General features: G+C 46.0%; 1 protein-coding gene across 1 annotated transcript in view; it reads right to left on the minus strand.

Moving 5' to 3' along the window:
* Positions 1-22,875, minus strand: part of Pitpnc1 (phosphatidylinositol transfer protein cytoplasmic 1) — a 267,470-nt gene that overhangs the window by 117,136 nt on the left and 127,459 nt on the right. Inside the window, exon 2 of the mRNA XM_051158946.1 lies at positions 13,540-13,688. Within this exon, the coding sequence (XP_051014903.1) occupies positions 13,540-13,688 (149 nt within the window). The remainder of the gene's footprint in view (positions 1-13,539; positions 13,689-22,875) is intronic.

The raw sequence follows: 22,875 nt of genomic DNA on the forward strand, positions 1-22,875 counted from the left end.
TGTGAAATAGGGGGCTCTTTTCTACAAAGGCAGAATGTCTAAATCAAGTCCTTGGTTTGCACATGGGCCAGGACCGATCCTCATAATGGCCTATCTTAACTGCCTGGAGCTCTAGCAACGCTAAACTCTAGACAGTGAAGACGTGCTGGTATGTATGGAGGACATTACCTTTGCCTCAGTCTTCAGGTGCCTTTCTCCACAGTCCTCACAGACTTCAACACCCCCCTCCAGTATGTGCTTGAGCTCCTGTGTGTGCACACGTGTGTGTGGAAGCCAGAGAACAGCCTTAGGGTGTCCTTCCTTTGTGCTGTTCACCTTTCTTTTGAGACAGGGTCTCCCTACCTTTCCAACAGTAAGGTTACAGCTTTGTAAAACACCCAGTGTTTTTGTTTTTTTCTTTCAAGATTTATGTATTTTATGGGTGTTTTGTCTGCATATAAATCTGTGCATCATGTGCATGCTTGGTACTTGCAGAGGTCAGAAGAGGTCACCGGATCCTCTAGGACTGGAGTTATGGATGGTTGTGAGCCTCCATGTGGGTGCTGGGAACTGAACTTCTGTGAGAACAACAAGTGCTCTTAACCACTGAGCCATCTCTCTAGACCCCCTCTTTTGTTTTTCTAAAATATGGGTTCTGGGGATAAAACTTAGGTCCTCAAGTACTGTACCAACTGAGCTGTGTCTCCAGCCCCTAAACTCTCTTGCTTTTTACTATTATGCATATACCCATGACATGGCCAGGTAGCCATCTTGTGTGTGTCAAGATTAATTCTTCAGTCCCGGGCAAACTGCAAGGCTCCAAACTCTTATCTCCCCCAGTCCCCATGGTACCCAAGTCACTTCCACACCCTTCTCTCCCCCAGTCCCACGGTACCTAAGTCACAGCTGCCCTGATCCTTAGACAGGCTCAGAACTGGCCTCAGGTTAAAGGGAGTCTACTGTCCCTCCAGGGGAAGCTTCTGGCAATTTTCAGATTACCTCAAAGTCACCCTGGCATCTAATCTCTCACGAGGGATTTTTTTTTTTCTCCAGGCCACACTGAACATCACAGGGCCAAATTGTGGTCTTCAGCTGGGGTCAGAAATCGAACAGCCTTACTCTGGAAATCAGGACGACTTCAACATTCACAGGAGAAAGTTCTAGTGAGAAACTGTCCTTGGCCTCACATGTGAACCCTGTTACTTTCTGTGTCGTGGTCATGCACAAACCATGAAAGGGGTTCATTTTAAATGGAACCCTGGTGTTCCCGCCTCTCTCCTGCCTAGGAGTGGAATTTTCACCTTCTGGTTCTTCCTCGTCTTAGAGCCTGACTATTATTCTTTGGTAACCGGCAGCTCCTGTCCACTTGGACATACGGACATGGGCAGGTCTCTGTTCCTTCTCAGGCTTTTATGTGTGTCCAGGAATCTGAATTCGGGTCCTCACCCCTGCAGGAGGGTGTTTCCCCAGGAGCCATCTCTCCAGCCCTCATTTGTGCTCCTACTGTGGTGGTGGTTTGGCAACACAGTTTGCAGATCAGAGTTCTCTCCCCTGTGGGAGACAGGGCTGCGTTGTTTTCACATGCAGAAACTGCTGCGCAGAGCCCAAATCTCCTGGATTTGAACCCAGACACTGGCCCCAGGCTTTGCACTGGATGTAGGGAAAAGGGAGAGCCTGGTGCGGGGAAAAGGGCGAGCCTGGTGCAGGGAAAAGGACGAGCCTGGTGCAGGCTTTTGGGAGCCCCTGCTAGAATAGCACTAGGCCATGCCAGCAGCAGGCGGGAGACTCTAAGGAGCCAAGTGCTCACATCAGCAGTATCTTCAGACATGAGGCAAATCCAGGGTGGACAGTCTTCTGGCCCCATGCCTGCTAGGATGTCATTGGAGTGGCTAGCAGGGACAGCGTCGATGGGGGCAGACAAGAGTGGCCCTTTTGGAATATTCCAAAGTATTCAGATGGGGATGGGACGTGACAGCAGGTGCTAACAGGCAAGTAAGGAGGAAGTCTCTCACACACAACATTTTCCTACGGCTTTCTTTCCATATCTGTAAATACACACATATGTATGATGTATCTATGTATACACTCCTTATGTTTATTGTGTTAACATAACCATTGACCCATGTTATATAAAACAGAATCTAAAATAATGTTCTGATCTAGTAATTACAGTGAACTCTTTCTTTCTCATTTCCAATTAGACTGCAAGGCCCAACAGTGTAGGGACCTTTCTTTTGCTCATTGTTGCCCCTCTAGCATCTAGAATGGTATTAGCTACCATAAGTGCATGTGTATTTACATGTATGTGTATATATGTATGTGCATTAAGTGTATGTTTGCAGCACTGGAATTGAACCCAGGATCTTGGCATGATATGTAATTAGCTTTACCACTGCCTACATCTCCAGGCCCCAAAATAGTAATTTAACTTCTTGCAAGCCTGGTGTATATGCACATGTGTGTACGAGTGTGGCACATGTGTGGGAGCCAGAGGAGGATGTTGGGGGTCCTGATCCACTCCTCTCCACCTTATTCCTTGACCCAGGGTTTCTCAGTGAACTTGGAGCGTGGCCGCAGCTAATAAGCTCCAACAATCCTTCTGTTTCGCTCTCTAGCATTATTGGAGTTCCTGGGGTGCATAGCCATATCTGGATTTTAATACGGGTGCTGGAACCCCAATTCAGGTCCTGTAGCAAGCACTGTTACCAATTGAGCCATCTCCTCAGTCCCTCAAAGTATTTATCAGTGAGTGAGGATCATCTCTATGTATCTAGAAGTCATTAATGAGGACGAAGAGTCTCTGACAATCCATGGAGACAAGCAATTAGGTCAGAGAGTCTGCCACTTTCTCTGTCACCTGTTGCCTGGACAGCAGGCTCTTACAAAGCCACCACACTATGCTGGACAGGGAGCAGATTCTGAGGAGAGTCAGGGAAATGGCATTAGTTTACTCAGCAGGTCTGGAAAAGACTGGAGCACAGGAAAAGAGAGACCCAAGCCACTGGTAGGTGAAGGGACCAGCTAGGGACACTGCACACCTCGTGAGGAGGATTCAGGACTGACTTCTAGAAGCTTTGCCTTCTCCTTACAAGTGCTAATAGAGGCTAGAGAGAGTGCAGAGGAAATTTGAGGGTCAAATGGTGGGAGGAACATGGCTGTCTTAGTGTGCCTCAGCCAGACAATAGGATCTCCAATGGAAGCTGATGACCCTCCTGACTGACAGATGCCAGTATGGCCTAATTAGTCCTGCAGCCATGGCGATGGAGAACACGACACTTTATGACTGAAATACAAGCCTAAAAATAGGCTCCCCCTCTCCCGAGGTGCCAGTCCATTCCTGAGCACTCTTCTCCCCACTCTTGGGCTGCTGTGGGAGAGAGATCCTGAAGTGCAAGGAAAAACTGTGCTAGGCAGGCTTCTTGTGGCCGGGACAAAGCACCCACTAAGAAGCAGAGCTGGTGGAGCAAGAGCTCACAGTCCACCATTGTGGGGAAGTCACCACAGCAAGAACCTAAGCTCCCCGGACATCGCGGCCTCCATAGTTAACATGACGCAGGTGACAAATGCTTGTGTTGTCACCTTCTCTTCTTGCGGTCTGGGAGCTCAGCCCAAGGTATGGTGCAGCTCACATTTAGGGCTGGTCTTCCTACTTCAATTAACCCCCTAGGTTAACCTAATTCAAGCAGTCACTGATGTGCACAGAGGCTTATCTCTCAGGTGACCCGAGAGTCCCCGAAGGTGACAGTCACTATTAAGTATCACACTCTCCTTCCTATGTTACCAGGCCAGAGTTTGGTGTTTTTGTTTTTTGTTTTTATTAAATCATCACTATTCCAGAATCTGATTAATATTTTGTCTCCTTTCTTGAATACCCAGTTGAAACTAGGAATTTTGAAGGTGAGCCAAGAAATGTCACTTGGTTAAAGGAACCAGAAATAGGTCCCAAGGGCAGCCAGTAAGTAGACTATTGTGATGGTGCTCACATGATGGGCTTACGCATCGTAACTAACACACCTAATCATCCAAATGCATCAGGTACCACCAAAACTCAAGGCACGCAGCATAGCACCTGTCTAGTGACAGGGCTGGAGGAGGATGGAGCAATCCCATAGTCCCTGGGAAATGAGAGTGGACTACTACAAGATAAATGGTACTTTGAAGGGACATCATGTCCGATTCAAAAATTGGCAAAATCCTCAACTACACAGACACTCTTCCAAAAAAGATACACAGTGGCCAGAGTGTGCAAAGAGATGACTGACATTTGTGGCCACTAGAGGCCTTCAAACCAAAACCACAAGAAGAGACTAGGGCAATGGCTCAGTGGGTTAGATCACTTGCTGTAAAGCATGAGGACCTGAGTTCAAGTCCGCTGAGCTCACGTAGAAAGCTGAGCGTGGTTGTATAACCCTCCGCACAGTTAGTGTACAATAAGCCCTGTGGGTGGTTAGTGTGCAAAGTAACATGTTTCATTATGAGATTGTCATGTATACTCTATTGTTCCCTGATCAGGGTCACCATCACTGTTCAGCCCTCCTTCCCTTATTTTCTGGTCTCCTCTATCCTTCCAAATAGTCTTCTTTCCGCTTTTCCTGTCTCTTTCTGTGTGTGTGTGTCTGTCTGTCTGTCTGTCTGTCTCTCTCTCTCTCTCTCTCTCTCTCTCTCTCTCTCTCTCTCTCACACACACACACACACACACACGTGCACATACACACACACGACTAGAGATCCACAGGAGTAAAAACATAATATATTGTCTTCCTACCTCTGTTGCCCTGTTTTTCCCACCCTCCTTTTAGACTTCTTCCTACCCCTCAATGGCCCCTTCTATTTTCATGTCATTATGAAATGACTCTGTGTCCAGCCACCTAGGTAACCTACAGTTTGCATATAGTAATGTTTGGGATAAAGGATAGAAAGATGGAACAGTAGGAAATCATCCTATGGTAGTGATGGCTGGGGGCAGCAGGGGTAGGGGCAGGTTGCAGAAAATGCCTTTGGGTTCAATTTAAAGGCCACTGTCATGCTGGATTCTTTTTTTTTTTTTTTTTTTTTTTCCCCCAAGACAGGGTTTCTCTGTGTAGCCTTGGCTGTCCTAGACTCACTTTGTATACCAGGTTGGCCTCGAACTCATAGCGATCCACCTGCCTCTGCCTCCCGAGTGCTGGGATTAAATCATGCTGGGTTCTTGACCCATTCTGGACCTGCCTTGATTCCTGCCCATTCATATGGCTCCAGAAAATTCTTCAGGTCCCATGACATCCTTCCATCAACTGTTCTTTGATGGCAGCAATGAACCTTCACTGACAGAGGCCCCACGTTGCCTTGTTGGCTAGTCTTCCACTTTTCCCCATAGACACCTTACATCCTAGCCAAAGTGCACTGCTCTCCGAAAGATGAGTGTCTGAGATTTGCTTAGTAATAATAATTACAGTTTAATCTATCTCCCTTTTGAGCAATTTTTCTTCTTTCTACGTTAAGAGTAGGTGCAGGTTAAACGGGTTTTGAATATATCCAGAAGTGTCATGGTTACGCTGGGCAAAAAAATCAGTCTCTAGACCCAAATAGATGGATGCAAGGAAGCCGCCTGTTAATTCCAGTCCATTTAACACTCATGTAACAATAGAAACTTGTCCACTCATGTAACAACAGAAACTTGTCGATGGGCACTGAGGACACCCACAAGAAATCAGACAGATTCACCAATGCTTGACCCAGTCGCCCTTGGGCCCTCGCTTGATAAGAAAACAAGGACCATACCTTAACTCCCTAAGAGATTCTCTCCAAAGGATGAGATTCTTTTCATGTCTAAGATTCCAACACACAGGTGATTTAAGATTACAAAGAAGTCTGACATTCCATGTGCACGTGACAACCACACGACTTTTGCATGCAGACCGTGGGTCACCACGGGGTAGTAGCTCAAGGCTGTCTGTTACTGTAAAGCAATGCGTTTGATTTTATTTTGTGATCATGGGAATCCATCTTACTAACCCTGGCTTCTCTCAGACATGAATTTCTTGTGAGACAGAGTCTCACTAAAAAGCCCAGGCTGGACTTGAATATCCGAGTCTCTTGCATCAGCCACTATGCAAAGTTCTTCACATACCAATTTTTCCTTTCTCTTTTGTGACGTCATAGCTTCCTGCTGCTAAGATATAGGCCTTATAAATTAGTTAATTAAAATAAGTAAACAAACAAACAAACAAACAAAAGATATGAGCTTATATTTCAAGTGAGTGAAAGTCTTTTAAGTATGGAAGGAGAGCCTTACTTTAGACTCATAAAAAAAAGAAGCTAAAACTCAATTTGCCCCTGGAAACTGCTTGGACACTGCCTCTGGTTACTCACGTGTGCAGAGGGAAAGTCTCAATTATGTCTTAAGGAATGTTTAAAGGTTTTAAAAAGGGACACACTAAAGCGTGTCCTAAGTTATCCAGCTGAGCTCACCATCTGATGGGACCACACACCTGCTTACGTAACTGACTCAAAGGCTCGAACCAGCACGGTCACGTGGTTAGTGTGCCTGGCAATCTCTCCCATTAATTGAGCATGAGTCTTTCTTCCTGCCATCCCCACCCGTTGATGTCAGTTGTTTTAAGCCATTTCTTATCCCTCTAACAGCACCAGGACCCACCCTTAGTGGCCTTTCTATCATTTCCAGCCACTCTTCACACCACTGGGGTTTCTACTTTTTTTAAAAAAAGATTTATCTTATTTATTACATATATAGTGTTCTGCCTGCATGTAGAAGGAGACCCCTACTTTAGACTCATAAAAAAAAGAAGCTAAAACTCAACTTGCCCCTGGAAACTGCTGTAACATATATACACAACCATTATAGATGGTTGTGAGCCATCACGTGGTTGCTGGGAATTGAACGCAGGACCACTGGGAGAGCAGACAGTGCCCTTAACCGCTGAGCCAGCTCTCTAGCCCGGGTTTCTAGTTCTTTTAACAGCCTTTGTAATACACAGTGTGTCTGTCTCTATTTTCCAGGAGAACCACTGAAGAACAGACAAAAATATCTGAGGTATGTTCTGGCTGGTGGAAAAAATAACAAGGTGGACAGATACATATTGTAGACAGTTCGATTAAAAAAAAAAAAGATTTATTTATTGATTATGCATACATTGCTCTGCCTGCTTGCACCCCTGAAGGCCAGAAGAGGGCATCAGATCACATTATAGATGGTTGTGAGTCACCATGTGGTTGGTGGAAATTGAACTCAGGACCTCTGGAAGAGCAGCCTGTGCTCTTAACCTCTGAGCCATCTCTCCAGCCCCTAACAGTTCAGTTTTTATGGACATGGCCCAATGGTAATGTCTAGAAACTCCATTTCTATTATATACATGTATAAATGTACATATATATATAAATATAAATAATTGCTTCATATTGAATTATCAACCCAAATCACTGTTTTATTTTCAAACGTACCATTAAAAAGCTACACTCACTCTATGCTTTTCGCCTAATTAATGTGGGAATGCGTGTCTATGTGCTGTAGCGGAAGGGTCAGCGCTTCTCATCTTCTCCTGTATTAAGGCATGGTCTCTCTCCCTCCTGCTGCTGCATTCCAACCTCCAGGCTAGCTGGGCTGCGAGCTTCCGGGCGATTCTCCCTTCTCTGCCTCCCATCACAGTGTAGGTGTGCTGGGATTACAGGCGCATGGCTTTATCTATCTATCTATTTATTTATTTATTTTTAGGCTGGGTCATCAGGCTTGCACGGCTAAACACTTTTACTTACTGAGCTGCTTCCCTGGCTCTTCCTCCTGCCCTTATCTAAGTGGTGTTAGGGGCATCCAAAGAGAAGAACGTTACTTATCCCTGCTCAACTTCATCGTGGAAGGTGCTCCTTCATTCCAAGGACTGGAGACTTTTTGATTGAAGTTTTACACTGAGGACTTTAGGCTCATAATCCTTCCTAGCTGTGGATTTCTCGAAAGAATGGTAAGAATACTACCTAGATATTTAGCCAGACCTTTTTTTCCTTCTGTTCCTTTTCCTATGGTTTGCCTACTACACTTTATGAAATTTGTCAAAGTAAATCTGTTTCATGAAGCTGAACCACAGTGGAATTTTCCATCAGGCAACTATATTACAAGGTATTCCCACTGCAGATACCTGGATTGTTTTGGTTTCTTTTCCACTGCAGGCGGTTTAGAGTGGATCCGATGGCGCCTGTCCCTTGCGCACAATGCAGTAATTCTGCTAGGGTTCTACCCTGAGACAGAATTGGTAAAATGGAAGGCGTACATAGTTTCAGCTTTCTCCGTCACTGCCAATGTTCTGCGAAGAGGTGATATCAGTGTACAGCTCCTTTCAGCTTTTGAAGGGAGTTGTTTTCTCACATCCTCGTTAATCCCTAGACTCATCAGGCTTTAATTTTTGTCACTCTCATGTGTGTGAAAAAAGATGTTCTTGTTTTAATCTATTTTCTTGCCTCCTTATGAGGTGCGCGTTGTTTTTTTTTTTTAATGTATATACTATCCACAGTTCCTCTTCTCTGAGTGTCATTTTGAACAAATGGATTATTTGGACTTTTTTTTTTTTTTTTTTTTTTTTTGGTTTTCCAACACAGGGTTTCTCTGTGTAGCCTTGTTTGTCCTGGACTTGTTTTGTAGAGCAGGCTGGCCTTGAACTCACAGCGATCCACCTGCCTCTGCCTCCTGAGTGCTGGGATTAAAGGCATGCGCCACCACACCTGGCTCCCTATTTGGTCGTTTTGTTAATTAAAGAAAACAAAAACTGTTTTGTAGGCTGGAGAGATGGCTCAGAGGTCAAGAACACATAGTGCCCTTGCAGAGGACCCAAGTTCACATAAGGCAGCTCATGAATACCTTTAACTCCAGTACCTGAAAATCTGAATCTGACGCCCTCTTCTGAACTCCATGGACACTGCACTCATACGTGCACACACACAGGAGAACACACACACACACACACACACACACACACACACACACACACACTTTAAAGTTTTTTATTTGAAAGACTTTCTACTCATTAAAGTACCAGAATTTGCTCTATACAAACATTGCAAATATTTTCTTCTACTTAGGGATAGATTCTTAAATTTAGGTCTCTCTTATTATATAAAGGTTTATTTTTAGTGAGTAAATTTTTTTCTATGTAGGTGCTCTCAATCTTAATGCTATAATTTCATCAGTCCATGTCTTTATGTCTTATTAGGTTTATCCTAATTTTCTAGTAATAAAGAATATTAAACTACATTTTCTTCCATTTTCCCACATTTAGGGATCTCACTGATCTATAATTTACTTTTCCATGCAGTGAACTAGAGGTTTGGTTGTGTGGCTGACTGAAAACCCAATCCATGAAGCACCCTACACTGAGTAGTTGGTAAGTTTCTCACCAATGTCTGATGATCTCGGCTTTACTGTAAAGAAGTACACAGGAAGATTTATTCAGTGTTAACATAATGGGTTCCAGGAACAAAGTTGGACGATGGTTTATTATTATTCTCTGAGGGATTTGATATGCTTATGTTTTATATAGGATTTTTATGTTTATGTCCCTGAGATTAATGTCTAAGCATTTTTATTTTGTAACTCTGGGGACAGAACCTCAGGCCTTGCATATGCTAGGCCAATGCTCTATCACTAAGCTGTTCCTCCTGTACCAATCCTGTTCAGTACTGTTACTGCTTAGTTCCACCATCAAGGCTTACAGGGCAGGCAGCACTCATTGTCCTCCAGCAGTCTCTGTCTCTGTCCCCCCCACCCCACCCCCTTTTCTGCTTTAGCTCCAGGAAGATGCTTTACTACAATACAGTAAATACAACACCAACAGGAAATAATGTATGTAACTGGTCCTCTCTTGTAAAAGTGTGGCCTCAGCATCCATCAACTGGGAGAACATGATGTTTTCCCTTCTCAATAGCAGACCCTGGACCTCTTGGACATCTGTCTCACGTTATTACAGATGAACATTGGACGTCTTGTTGAGCACAGCCAGGTGGCACAGTCTCTTGTGCCTAACTGCCAGGGTGCCTGGGGAAGTGGCTCAACATTTCAGCTTACTTTGCCATCGGAAGTAGACTTCCGTTATCCCTGCTCCTCTGAACTTCCCATAGAAGTTACTCGATACTTTGCTGTTTCTCTGGAGGTTATTTTTACATTTTGAGTATTTATGGATCACTGTGAGTTCGAGGCCAGCCTGGTCTACAAAGCCTAGGACTGCCAAGATAACACAGAGAAATCCTGTCTCAAAAATCTTAAAAAAAAAAAGAAAAGAAAAGAAAGAAGGAAGGAAAGAAAAAAGAAAAGAAAAGAAGACTGGGTGTGGCAGCACATGTCTTTAATCCTAGCACCTGGGAGGTAGAGGAAGGAAGATTGATGTGAATTCAAAGCCAGCCAGATTGATTTACATAGTAAGGCCCAGTATCAAAAAACAAACAAACAAAAAACAAAAACAATCATCTCTCTTCAGTCCCTGAATTATATTAGCACCTTGGAGTCTTCTTTTTCTTTTAGGTTTTTCTAGACAGAGTTTCTCTGTGAAACAGCCCTGGCTGTTCTGGACATGTTTTTATAGGCCAGGCTGGCCCTGAACTCACAGAGATACACCTGCCTCTGGGATTAAAGGTGTGCGCCACCCCGCCATGTCCGGCTGAGTATTTTCTTCATTATAATGACTCTTTTTTTAAATCTCGGGTTATTTTGTGTATTGTTTTGATGCTACAAATGTGGGCAGCTAGTCATTGCCGGTGTCTTTAAATCCCCCTTGCTCAGTCAACTCTGCCTCAGTGTTTGCCACATTTTGCTACACACCCTCTCTTCTTTATTCAGTTTTAACTTTGTGGCAGTATCTCCATTAGTAGGTCTTTCTTTTTTAAACACTTATTTTAGACAGGTGGCGGTGGCGCAGGCCTTTAATCCCAGCACGCAGGAGGCAGAGACAAGTGGATCTCTGAGTTCAAGGCCAGTCTGATCTTCAGAGTGAGTTTTAGGACAGCCAGGGTACACAGGAAACCCTGACTCAAAAACAAAAACAAAACAAAAAAATAAACCAAACCAACCAACCTACCAAACAAACAAAAAAACAAAACAAAACAAACAAACAAACAAAAAACAAGAAAGGAACAAACAAAAACAATTTTAAAAGATCACTTGGTTTTTATTTTTAAGTGTGTGTGTTTATACGTGCACATAGGTGCAGCTGTCCACGAACTCAGGAGGGGGGCATCACTCCCTTGGAGCGGGAGTTACAAGTGGATGTGAGTCACCTGGCGTGGGTGCTGGGGACCAAGCCTGGAGCCTCTTTAAGAGCTGTATGTGCTTCTAAGCCCTGAGGCTCTCAGTTTCAGTCTCTCAGCCTTTGACTGTCAGGAACCAGCGTGTCTGCCTGACCCCCCATTTGTGTAGGCCTGAGACCACATACCCTATCCTGGTGTGGGTATAGCACGGCTACCCTGAAGGCATCAGGGCCCACAGTGGGTCCCAGTGGCTCCCAACTTCCACAGCACTGGCTGGTCCGCATCCCATTTTGGCTCAGGTTCCCTTCTAACTCTGGGACCTCAGGGTGCCCCTTACTTTGTTTTAAGCCTAGCTTCATATTGCTATATTTCATCCTGTGTTTGTCATAGGAAGTGGGGGAGGGTCGGCACTAATCTTTCCAGTTACTATGACTGGAAGTGCACGCATTCTATTTATAACACATTTCCCTCTCACTAATGTTTATGACCCCTTTAAAATAAATATCATATATTTTGATAGACAAAACAGGACAGAGACAGCTGGACACTTCTTCGGCTTGAGCAAAAGTTACAAAGTTTCTAACATTCTTCTTCACTTGGGTTCATAGGGAACAGTCCCCTGGCAATAACTTAAGCGAATGCAACTGTGGCTGAGAAATGGAATTTTCCATAGCTTCTATTTTTCCAAATGCCCTTCACTTCTCCTCAGAGGTGATTCCTGAGGGGGAGCCTGCTCCTGTGCGTTTGACACCCTCTACAGTGAGAAGACTGGGGCAGAAACCTAGCAATCTGTCTCTTGCCGTACCCAGGGCCCAGTGACTCCTGCAGAGAAACATCAGGTTGGGGCCTGAACTGCTTCGAAATCACAGGAACCCACGACCTCCCACAGCGAACGGGATCCATCTAATTTTCATTCCATCGTGACTCAAGAATTCGCTGGGACTGTATCCCCTGAGCAGCTCAGAGCATATTTGGTTGATCAGCCCAAGGCCTTCCCTGCCAAGGTACCAGATTGGAAGACTTGTGTCTACTGGGCAGATGAGACTCAAAGTCTCCTCTCGTGACAGAACTGTCCATAGTCTAGCTCAGCCTTTTGAAGAGAGAAGTCTCTAAATATGGCCTCCGGCTCACAAGTGGATGACCACACCCAAGTGTGTATGTGTGTGGGTAAATACACTTGTGGAAAGGCTAATACAAGGCTTGTTTGCTGAGAAGTTAATTTCAATACAATATATTTCATATATAACTACACATATTCTTTGTGTGTGTTTTTGCATTTGTGCATGTACAAGGAGGGTAAGAGGTCAATACTGGGTGTCTTCTTCAATCGCTCTCCACATTTTTTTTTTTTAAAAACACAGAGTCTCTTGTTGAACCTGGAGTTCTGATCTGGCGAGAGTGGCCAGTGAGCTCCTGGAATATGGCTGTCACTGCCTCCCTAGCACTGGGATGACAGGCAGATGCTACTGCACTCAGTTCTTTACACAGGTGCCGGAGATCCGAACTCAGGGCCTTCTCGCTGGCATTGCACACACCTTACTGACTGAGCCATCTCCACCAACCCTTCCCTGCAAATAGTCTGACCCAGAAAAGCACTGAACAGAAAAGCGAGGGCTGGATGGGATAAATTGGGGAGAAGACAAGCCCCAATAACCAATTATGCCACTGGCAGTAAGGAAACAGAAGACTTTTTTTGTTTGTTTGTTTGTTTTTGTTTTTCGAGACAGGGTTTCTTTGTGTAGCCCTGGCTGTCCTGGACTCACTTTGTAGACCAGGCTGGCCTTGAACTCACAGTGATCTGCCTGCCTCTGCCTCCCAAGTGCTGGAATTAAAGGCGTGTGCCACCACGCCAGGCTCCAGAAGACATTTTTTAAAAAGTACATTTTGCAAAGCAGAAAGCATAGCCTCAGCTAGTGCTGCTGGTTCATAACGTGCCCAAAAGGAAAGTAATGACCATGGGAAAGGTGGGCTCTCTTGGACAAACAGAAGCCACCTTAGCCACCACAAATCACTTTGGTCACTTTGTTAGTTTTCTCTGTGGACTCCTGAATTGTCAACAGACAGAACTTGGAAATCCTATTAATCAAGATGCATAGCCACAGAGCCTGAGGTGTCCTGGGCTTCTCCACTGTGGCAAGCCACACCCATTTCCTCTCCCCACTTAACACTGTCCTAGGCATAGAACAGATTTCTTCTTGTGCCATCGGAGGCAAGCTTTCACATTCTCTTGATGATTCTGGCTGTTGGGGGACATGATGGCTTTCTAGTGACTTTACCTCGCTCATGGCGTCGGGTGGGAGGGACCCTGGGGTGCCTTCCCAAGCTGCCATGACTCACCTGTTGAGATAGACCCGCTTCTCGGTGAACTGCCCGTTGCCATGGTGAGGGTCCTCAAAGGGCTCATTCTGCACGACCTCTACCCCTTCTCCCCGGTCACTCTGCTCATGGCTGTGTTTGCTGATCATATACAGCTGTCCGATCTTGTACTGCAAAGCAAACAGAGAAATGGAGACAGAGAGGTCAGCCCCAGCTTGCCTCTGATGAATCCCTCACTGTCCTCCGTTGACAGGGCGTGCAGCAACTAATCGCATCAGCACCTTGGGATGAGGAAAGCCAGCAGCCACTTGGGTCTAAGGCAACTTGTCCTTTGAGCTTGGCAGAGGGTTCGCTGTGAGCAGAATGCAGAGAAATAGCACATTCTGTAGACCATGGAAGCAGCCATACCAAGCGCTCCCTGGGGCTCTGGCAGTCTTTAGGGGCCACGTGGAGAGTACGCAACCGGGAACTAGAGTCTGTGTTGCTTTCTATTCTGGCCACACAGGGTTAATGGGAGTTTGTGTCCTATTTGGCTTGGCCAAAGGCAGCCTAGGGTGTGTTATTTCTGTCCTGGCTTTGTAGTTAATTGGCAGCATTGCTGGACAGGATTAACTGTCACTGCATCTTCTCCTGCCTAGAATAGCAGTTCTCACAGGTGGCCAGATAGGAGCGTGAGAAAGGTTTTGTTGTGTTTGCTTTGGTTTGGTCTTCCCTTCCCCCTTTGTCTTGTTTTGATTTTGAGACAGGCCTCAAGCTGGCCTCAAACTCACTATGTAGCCAAGGATGGCGTTCAGCTTCTGCTCCTCCTGCCTTTGAGAACTCCCAGGTACTGGGATCACAGGTGAGCACCACCAAAGCTGAGCACTGAACCTAGGCAAGAATTATAGTTTTTGAATCTGCCCCCCGCCCCCCAATACTGGCCCCTGGACCTCTTGACAGTCTTGCTTCAGCCACTTTGATATAAACACGAACCAGGAACCAAAGGCCCCTAGATGCTTTAAAAGCTCCAACTATCCACATCCCACAACTAAGAACCTGAGTTCCAGGAACCTGTGCCACACAGAGGAATACCCTTGGTATCTCTGGATCATTTTCACCCAAATCTACTAACAGCCTGGGCCTTCTGAAGTGCAAGAGCCACGTGTCAACCCTACTATGGTACCACGGAGCAATCCAGGACAGGACTGTCTTCATACCCTCTTTCCTGCCACTCACAAAACTCCAAGTCTCAGCCTGCAACATGGCTCAGCTCAGCAGATGTCACTTGTCACCAGGCTTGATGATGAGAGTGCGATCCCTGAAACCCACATGGTGGAAGGAGAGAACGGACTCCTGCAAGCTGTCCTCTGACCCATATACCTGTGCTATGGCACTTGTACCCCATACACAACAAAAAAATTGGTATATTTCTTTTGTTTGTTTGTTTGTTTTTTCTCGAGACAGGGTCTCTCTGTGTTAGCCTTGGCTGCCCTGGACTTGCTTTGTAGACCAGGCTGGCCTCAAACTCACATCGATCTGCTGCCTCTGCCTCTCGAGTGCTGAGATTAAAGGTGTGTGCCACAATGCCCGGGGACCCCCCCAAAAAAATTGGTACATTTAAAAAATGGGAGTGGGGTGGGCTGGAGAGATGGCTCAGCAGTTAAGTCTGTTCTTCTAGAGGTCCTGAGTTCAATACCCAGCAACCATGTGGTGGCTCACAACCATCTATAATGTGATCTGATGCCCTTTTCTGGCATGCAGGTGTACATGTAGGCAGAGCACTCATATGTAAAATAAATAAATAATAATCTTGAAGAAGAAGGAGGAGGAGGAGGAAGAGGAGGAGGAGGAGAAGAAGAAGAAGAAGAAACAATAACAATTCAAACAGAAACAAAACCCCAAGACCAGTGGGTGTTTCTTTGCCCAGTGGACTTCCAACCTGGCAAAATGAATTTGATGTCACACTCTGTTTGGTGCACGGGTAGGGGTAGGAGGGGAGAGGGGTACAAAGTTGGCATGTGGGACATGTCTGCTTAGGTCAGGACTCTGCTGTGACCCTCTTTACACATTCAGTGTGAACGAGCACACAGAGTCACCATCGCCAAGGCCTCACTCCCCCTAAGGGGGATGCCCAGTTGTTCCTAAAAGGGCCCTGGTTAGGAGGGATGCAGAGCCCCTGTCTGTGTGCAAGAGAAGAGTATATCCTAACTTTAGAGGCGGCATCACGGGTTGGTTCCAAAGCTTCGAGGTCATTTGTCGCAAGGTCCCTCTTTCATGCTGAGGCAGGTGCATAGAAGTGAGTGTGAAGAAGCTCCAAACAGGCTCTACTCTGCAGCCCGCTCAAGGGACCAGGCCCAGTAACCATGACAACGGATCAGGCTGTTGGCTGGATCTTCTCCAAGGCCTATGCTTCCTATCTGGCCCCGGTCTTGTCCAGAATGAGTCCGTGTTTAAAATGCTTTTAATGTGTGTTTGTGAGCTTGTGCAAAGGGAAAGTACAAGATAAGAGCAGGAAGAGGAGAGAGGAAGCTGGAAGATAAATCCATTTAAAAAAAAAAAAAAGAACCAGAGGACCAGAGGCTTGACCTGGCTTCCCCTCTCTCCAGTACTGTTTTTACTTTTGTTCACAAAAACAAACCCTCCCACAAGGACGAGGAAACTATAGCCTTGAGATCAATGATCCACCTTACACAGCTGCGGCAGGGGCGGGTGCAGATGTCGACAGCAACTGCTTTGTATTCGATGCTTAAAAACTTGGTGATGGAGAGGTAGCTCAGTGGATAAGAACTCTGCTCTTCTAGAGGTCCTGAGTTCAGTTCCCAGCAACCACATGGTGGCTCACAAGCATCTATAACGAGATCTGATGCCTTCTTCTGGAACTCATACATAAGATAAATAAATGAAATATATATATATATTGAAACACACACACACACACACATACACACACACACACACACTCAGTGACCACAGGCAGGAATATTACTCAGCTACAAAAAGGAATGAAATACTGATACAGAAGCCGCTTAATGTATGTTGTGGGTTTGAAGCGTTTCCATCTCCAAGAGTTCAAAGCTTTCACTCTCTTAGTGGTGGTCATGTTCAAAAGAAAACATCATGACATTAACAGCATAACTGGTGTCCTTATATAAAAGAGAGATTAGGGCAGAGACAAACAGGGCCTTAGAAATATTGTGTGAGGAGCGGGTGGCCTCCGTAAGCCACAGACTGGGGTCCGGGATAGGCGCTCCCATACCAAATCTTCAGAAAAAGAATGCACGTTCAGATTTTGGTTCTGATCTCTAGGCTTAAAAGAAAACAAATGGCTGCGGTTTAGCTATCCAGTATGGGCCGCAGAACAGGGGCCGGGAGATGGCTCTGTCAGCACAGCACTTGCCACACAAGCATAAGGTTCCGAGCTTAGACCCCAGCAGCCCTGAGAAAGCTGAGTGTGGTGGTATGAGCCGAGACTCCCAGCAATGGGGAGGTGGAGACAGGAAGATCCCTGGAGCATGCTGGCCAGACAGTCTAGGTGAGTCTACAGAAATCAGGGCCAGCGAGAGACTGGCCCAGGTGAAGGTACCTGATACACAAGCCAGGCATCTTGAGTCCCATCCCCAGAACCGACAGGAGGACGGAAGAACTGGCTCCACAAAGTTGTCCTGTCACCTCCACGTGCAGTCTGTGGCACATGTGCCAACACATATATACCGTGTGTGCACATACGCTCACACAATAATAATAGTAAATAATAATAAATATTAGAATAAGTAATATAGAGAGATTGAGGGACACCTGATGTTGATCTCTGACTCTGGACCTCACCACACACACACACACACACACACACACACACACACACACACACACGGTCCAAAGTCATGAAACATTCTGGGTAGAGGTGTTTGATGCACATTTGGAAAGTACTAGATGCTATTGGACTTTTCATCCTTAAGGGATTACGTGGGGGTGTAGAGCCTGAGCCTACCCAAAGCCCTGACTTGATCTGTAGCAGTGGGAGTGGGGGGTGGGCTCATAAGGCCCCACCTCTCCCTGAGGATCTACAGGTAGTTAGTGGTTGCTAGAGGAAGGAAGGAACTTTTTCTCAGTGATGTAGCCCCTTGGTTAGTAGCCCATGTTTCTGTGAGCAAATAACCCCTAACTTATGCTCCTGTAAGGAACTCAAATGAAACTCACTGGATTACTGGCAGCAGGGGTTGGAGGTGATGGGCTGGGGGAGGAGCTGGGGCATGAAAGTGGAAGGGGGTCTGGTTGGGAAGACAGAGGGGATCGGCAGGAGTAGGAGAGATAAATCATGGGAGGTAAATAGCATCAAAATGCATTGCATACATCCATGAAAACGCCGTATTATATATAATTGATATACACTTATAAAAATCTTTCCAAAAGGTTAGTTTCATGTGGTGTGGATTTTATCTCAAATTTTAAAAGAAGTGTTGTGTCTGAAGCCACCTCCACTCAAAGTCCTGTTAAGGGCTTTACTAGAAAGCTTTGAGAAGCGCATCTACCAGCACACTGTCTCTAGGAGCCCTAACCCACTCACATAGGGAAGGAGAAAAAAAAAAAAAAGCAGAGTGCCAAGGTCGGTGTGTGACACAGAAAAGCCATTAGCCAGACGCGAGTCAGCCTGGCTGGGCACAACTCAAGTACTTCCTGCTCATAGAAGATGGATCTGGGCAAGGCAGGGGCAGCTGATTCACAGAGGCCAGCGGAGACCCAGCTGCCTGGCTTCATTGATCATTCCACTTGGCTCCTCATGGGCCAGCCCAGGGCAGACACCAGCCTTAACTCACTATGACTGCATCAGTCTAGGGAGGTCAGGCGATAACCTGCAGTCGCTAGGGATGGAGGGACGCTCAAGCCCAGACCCAGAGATGGACAAGGGCTCCGTGTCTGTCCCTTCGTTTCCTCCCAGGAAAAACAGAGCCGGTCTGTGGGCATGGCCCTCAGACAAGATAGGGCCATCCAGAAGTAGTCTGTTATCCTTTTATTGTAAAACTCCACTTTTGACTCTCATATGTGAGTAACAAACAGTGTCTCAGTTGTGCAAAGGAACCTAAAACCGCCACATCCAGAGTCCGGAGAGATGGCTCAGCAGTCAGGAGTACTTGCTGCCGCCTTTCTAGAGGACCCAGGTTCAGTTCCCAGCACCCAACAGCTCCAGGGTATCTAGTGCCCTCTTCTGGCCTGCATGGGCACCTGCACACATGTACAAATATACTCACAGACACACATAAATAAAAATAAATCTTAAAAAAAAGACACAACTGGGGTCACCTCAGACCTTTGACAGTTTGATTGTACAGGCAGGGGTTCGGAAATTTATTCATGGGGCCACACTAAAGGCCAAGCCCCATAGTACGACATGGTGAGAGCACTCAGTGGGACTTTGGGGGACCAAATAGTACCAGGCTGTTGGATTTTATCCTTGGGAGACCCACTTCTTTTTTTTTTTTTTTTTTTTAAGATTTATTTTAAATGTATGTATATGTGTACTTTATCTCCATGCAGGCCAGAGGAGGGCATCAGATCTCTTATCAATGGTTGCTGGGAATTGAACTCAGGACCTCTGGAAGAGAAGACAGTGCTCTTAACCATCAAGCCATCTCAGGCTCCCAGGAGACCCACTTCTTTTACCACATGTCTAAGTCAGTGAAAGGACCATACCCAGATCACTACTTCCAGACAGATTTGAATGTTGATGAAGGCACTAAAGCCAAAGATGCAGAAGGGTTCTGAGGGCATCAAGGCCTGATCACAGCGTAGCTTTATGACAACCAATTAGCCCTGATGCTACTTTCTGTACATTTCTAGCGCTGACAGTGAGCCAACCAGGTGGTTTCAGGAGATGAAGAAATGGTTTCAGAGGCCAAAGATGGTCAGTGGTGTCTTATTCGCATGCACGAGCGCGCGCGCGCGCGTGTGTGTGTGTGTGTGTGTGTGTGTGTGTGTGTGTGTGTGTGTGGTGTGTGTCCCTGCTCATGCATGCAGAGGCCAGAGGAAGCCTCAGGTGTCTTCCCTTGCCTAGACTAGGCTTGCTGGCCTGTGAGCCCAGGCATCTATCTGCCCATCTCTGCCTCCCTGCCCCAGCACAAGCACTTTGCTGTCTGAACAATCTCCCCAGACTCTTTGTCTAGCTAATTTGAGGCCTCGATATGATTTAAAATAATAGGAAGGGGGAGGTTGTAGAGAACCATTCCTCTGTCCTTAGCATTTAAAAAGTAAAAAGAAAAAAAAAAAAAAAAAAAAAAAAAGAAGAGAAGTAACAGAAGTCCGACTGAAAGATCAAAGCTGTCTTACAGCTTTGGATGACCACGGATGGCACGGCGGAGCAATTAGATTCCATCTCTGGAGAATCCATTGTTACAATCCCAGAGTTTGGGTAATCATCATTACAAGTAATCAGGACTAGAGGCAGCTCCCTGGGACAGGCTGAGCCTCTGCGTGAACTACCATCTCAACAGCGACCTCAGCTAATTACCTCCATAGCCAAGAACATCACAGGGATCTGAACCTTTCCTCTCAGGGCATGGCACTGTAGAAGGATGGTGCCATGGAGGCGGGGCCAAGGCAGAGCTGCAGAACGAGCCTAGAGGAACCAAGATGCCCTCGTCTCCCGCTGTCCTAACTGTAGGACTGAGTGCCACTGAGTTGCTTAGTGTGGTCCAACCTCAAGCCTTAATTAAAAGGGGGATGGGGGTGGGTGTGTAGGTCCAAACCAGACTTGTGGGACCGTGGCTGTAATCCAAGTATATGGGAAGCTGAGCATGCTGGGTAATGTTCTATCGGCTTGACATAAGCTAAAGTCATATGAGAAGAGGAAAGCTCAGTTGGGAAGATGTCTCCATAAGATCAGGCTGTAGGCAAGCCTGTAGGGCATTCTCTTAATTAGTGATTGATGAGGGGGTGCTTAGACCTTTGTGGGTGGTGCTATCTCTGGGCTGGTGGTCCTGGGTTCTATAAGAAAGCAGGCTGAGCGAACCATAATGAGCAAGCCAGTAAGCAACATCCCTCCATGGCCCCTGCTTCCGTTCTCGCTTCCAGGTTCCTGCCTTTTTTGAGTTCCCATCCTGACTTCTTTTGATGATGAACATCGATGTGGAAGTATAAGACAGATAAATCCTTTCCTCCCCAACTTGCTTTTGGTCATGGTGTTTCATTGCAGCAATAAAAACCCTGGCTAAGACACTGGGGCAGGAAGATAAACCAGTTCAAGCCAGCCAGGGCTACAAAGTGACAGTGTGCCTTTAAAAGGGGGTGGGGTGGGTGATAGCCCAATGGGTAACGCTCTTGCCACCCAAATGTAAGGACCTGATGCCAGATCCCCGGAACCTACATTGAGTCAAAGGGCTAATGGGCAGCTGTCACCCCAGTGCTCCTATGAGGAAGATGACAGGCAGAGATGAAAGAATTCCCAGAATCTCAAGGGCCACTTAGTTACCATGGTGTGTAAAGGAGCAAACAATAAAAAAACTTGTCGCAAATAAGATGAAGGGTGAGGCCCAACACTCCAGGTTCTATTCTGACCTCCATATGTGCAGCACGGCCACACACACACACACACACACACACACACACACACACACGAGACACAGACAAAAATATTTGTATAAGATATAAATAAAAATCTAAAGGAGTCTCCAAACTAAAAATTCTAAGTGTAGTCAGGAGTTATTGATAAGCCCAGGGGTGGTGGTGGTACACACCTTTAACCTCAGCACTTGGGTGGCAGAGGCAGGCAAATCTCTGTGAGTTAGTGGGGTACAGAGTGAGTTCCAGGGCAGCCAGGACTTCACAGAGGAACCCTGCCTCAAAACAAAACAAACAATCAAAAAACCAAAAGAACAAAAAAATAAACAACAACAACAACAAAAGAATTCTCAATTGTACCTTTGTTTAAAGACACATTAGACCCCAAGTTCTAGGTCAACAGAATTCCAGGCTCCCTGCTGAGCTTCAGAGCCCAGCCAGGACCACCTTCCAAGTCCTTCACTCACCAAGTGACGTCATCATCACCAAGAGGATGTCATCAACCAATACTTGTGTCCTCCTGACCCCTCTCTCTTTCTCCACTAGTCCAACTTTAACCCAGGAGCAGAAAAAAATTGATATCCTGCTCTCCAAGATCAAAATTTCCCCCAAGGAATTCAATGGCCCTAATCATCAAGAAGTGTCTAGACCTTTAATCCCAGCTCTTGGAAGGCAGAAGCAGGTGGATCTTTGTGAGTTCAAGACCAGCCTGGTCTACAAATCAAGTCCAGGACAGCCAGGCCTCTGTTACATAGGGAAACCTTGTCTCGAAGGGGAAAAAAAAAAACAGAAAAAGATAGGGGGGCAGGCCTCCCTTTAACTTTCTTTCTCTCCTACCTAGTGCTGGGGGTTGGAAGGGATGTGGAGGAGAAGGGTGGTAGATACAGAAACCAAAGAAGTAGCCAAAAAGCCAGCTACAAATGGAGCTACGGCTTTATGGGAGCAACTAGGAGATCTGAAAGATTCGGTCCAGTTGTAATAACCTCCTAGCATTCAGTCCCATTGCTAGCCTTGTGCCAAGCGATGTCAATATTGACATTACACACGAGGAGATGTAATGAGTGCAAATGTTCATCTCAAAGTCTCAAAAGCCAGAGACTATGGCTGTAACCCCATAGCACAGCCAAGGAACCAGGAGGAACGCTGGGAATCACAGGTATCACCAGGAAATGGTGTGCTGGTGCCTCCTTTCAAATAAAGTTTTATTGAAACACAAACATGTTTGTTCATCCCATGGATCCTTTTATGCTCTAGTGGCTAGCATGGTTTTAAGAGACTTGAATGTATGGTCTCCAAAGTATTTGCTTACTGTCCTCTTATACAAAAAGCTGGGTAACCCCTGGTCTATTTCCCAGCTTCAGCCTGGTCTAGCCTCAGCTCTCCACCTAGTATGAGATCTACTTGCTCTCTCTCTCTCTCTCTCATTTGAAACACCTTGAGTGTGTATGTTTATTTTTTTCTTCTATTTTCTTTCTTATTTTATCTGTGTGGCATGTGAGGTTGTTATTCTTGTTTGAGACAGGGCCTTGCTATGTAGCTCTGGCTGGCCTGGAACTCACTGTGGAGAACAGGCAGGCCACAAACTTTAGAGAGCTCTGCCTGCCTCTGCCTCGTGTGTGTTTCGATTAAAGGTGCATACTACCTTGTCTGGCTCCAGTTCTGTTTTGATTGAGGCAAGGTCTTATGTAGCCCAGGCAGGCCTAGATTGAACTATGTAGCTAACCATATAGGCTGAGATGGCTTTGAACTCCTGACACCCCTGTCACCACCTCCCAAGTGCTGAGGATATTGGTATGGGTTACCATGGTCAGTATGAATCTAATTTTT

Source organism: Acomys russatus, chromosome 16, assembly GCF_903995435.1.
Source record: "Acomys russatus chromosome 16, mAcoRus1.1, whole genome shotgun sequence".
NCBI lineage: Eukaryota > Metazoa > Chordata > Mammalia > Rodentia > Muridae > Acomys > Acomys russatus.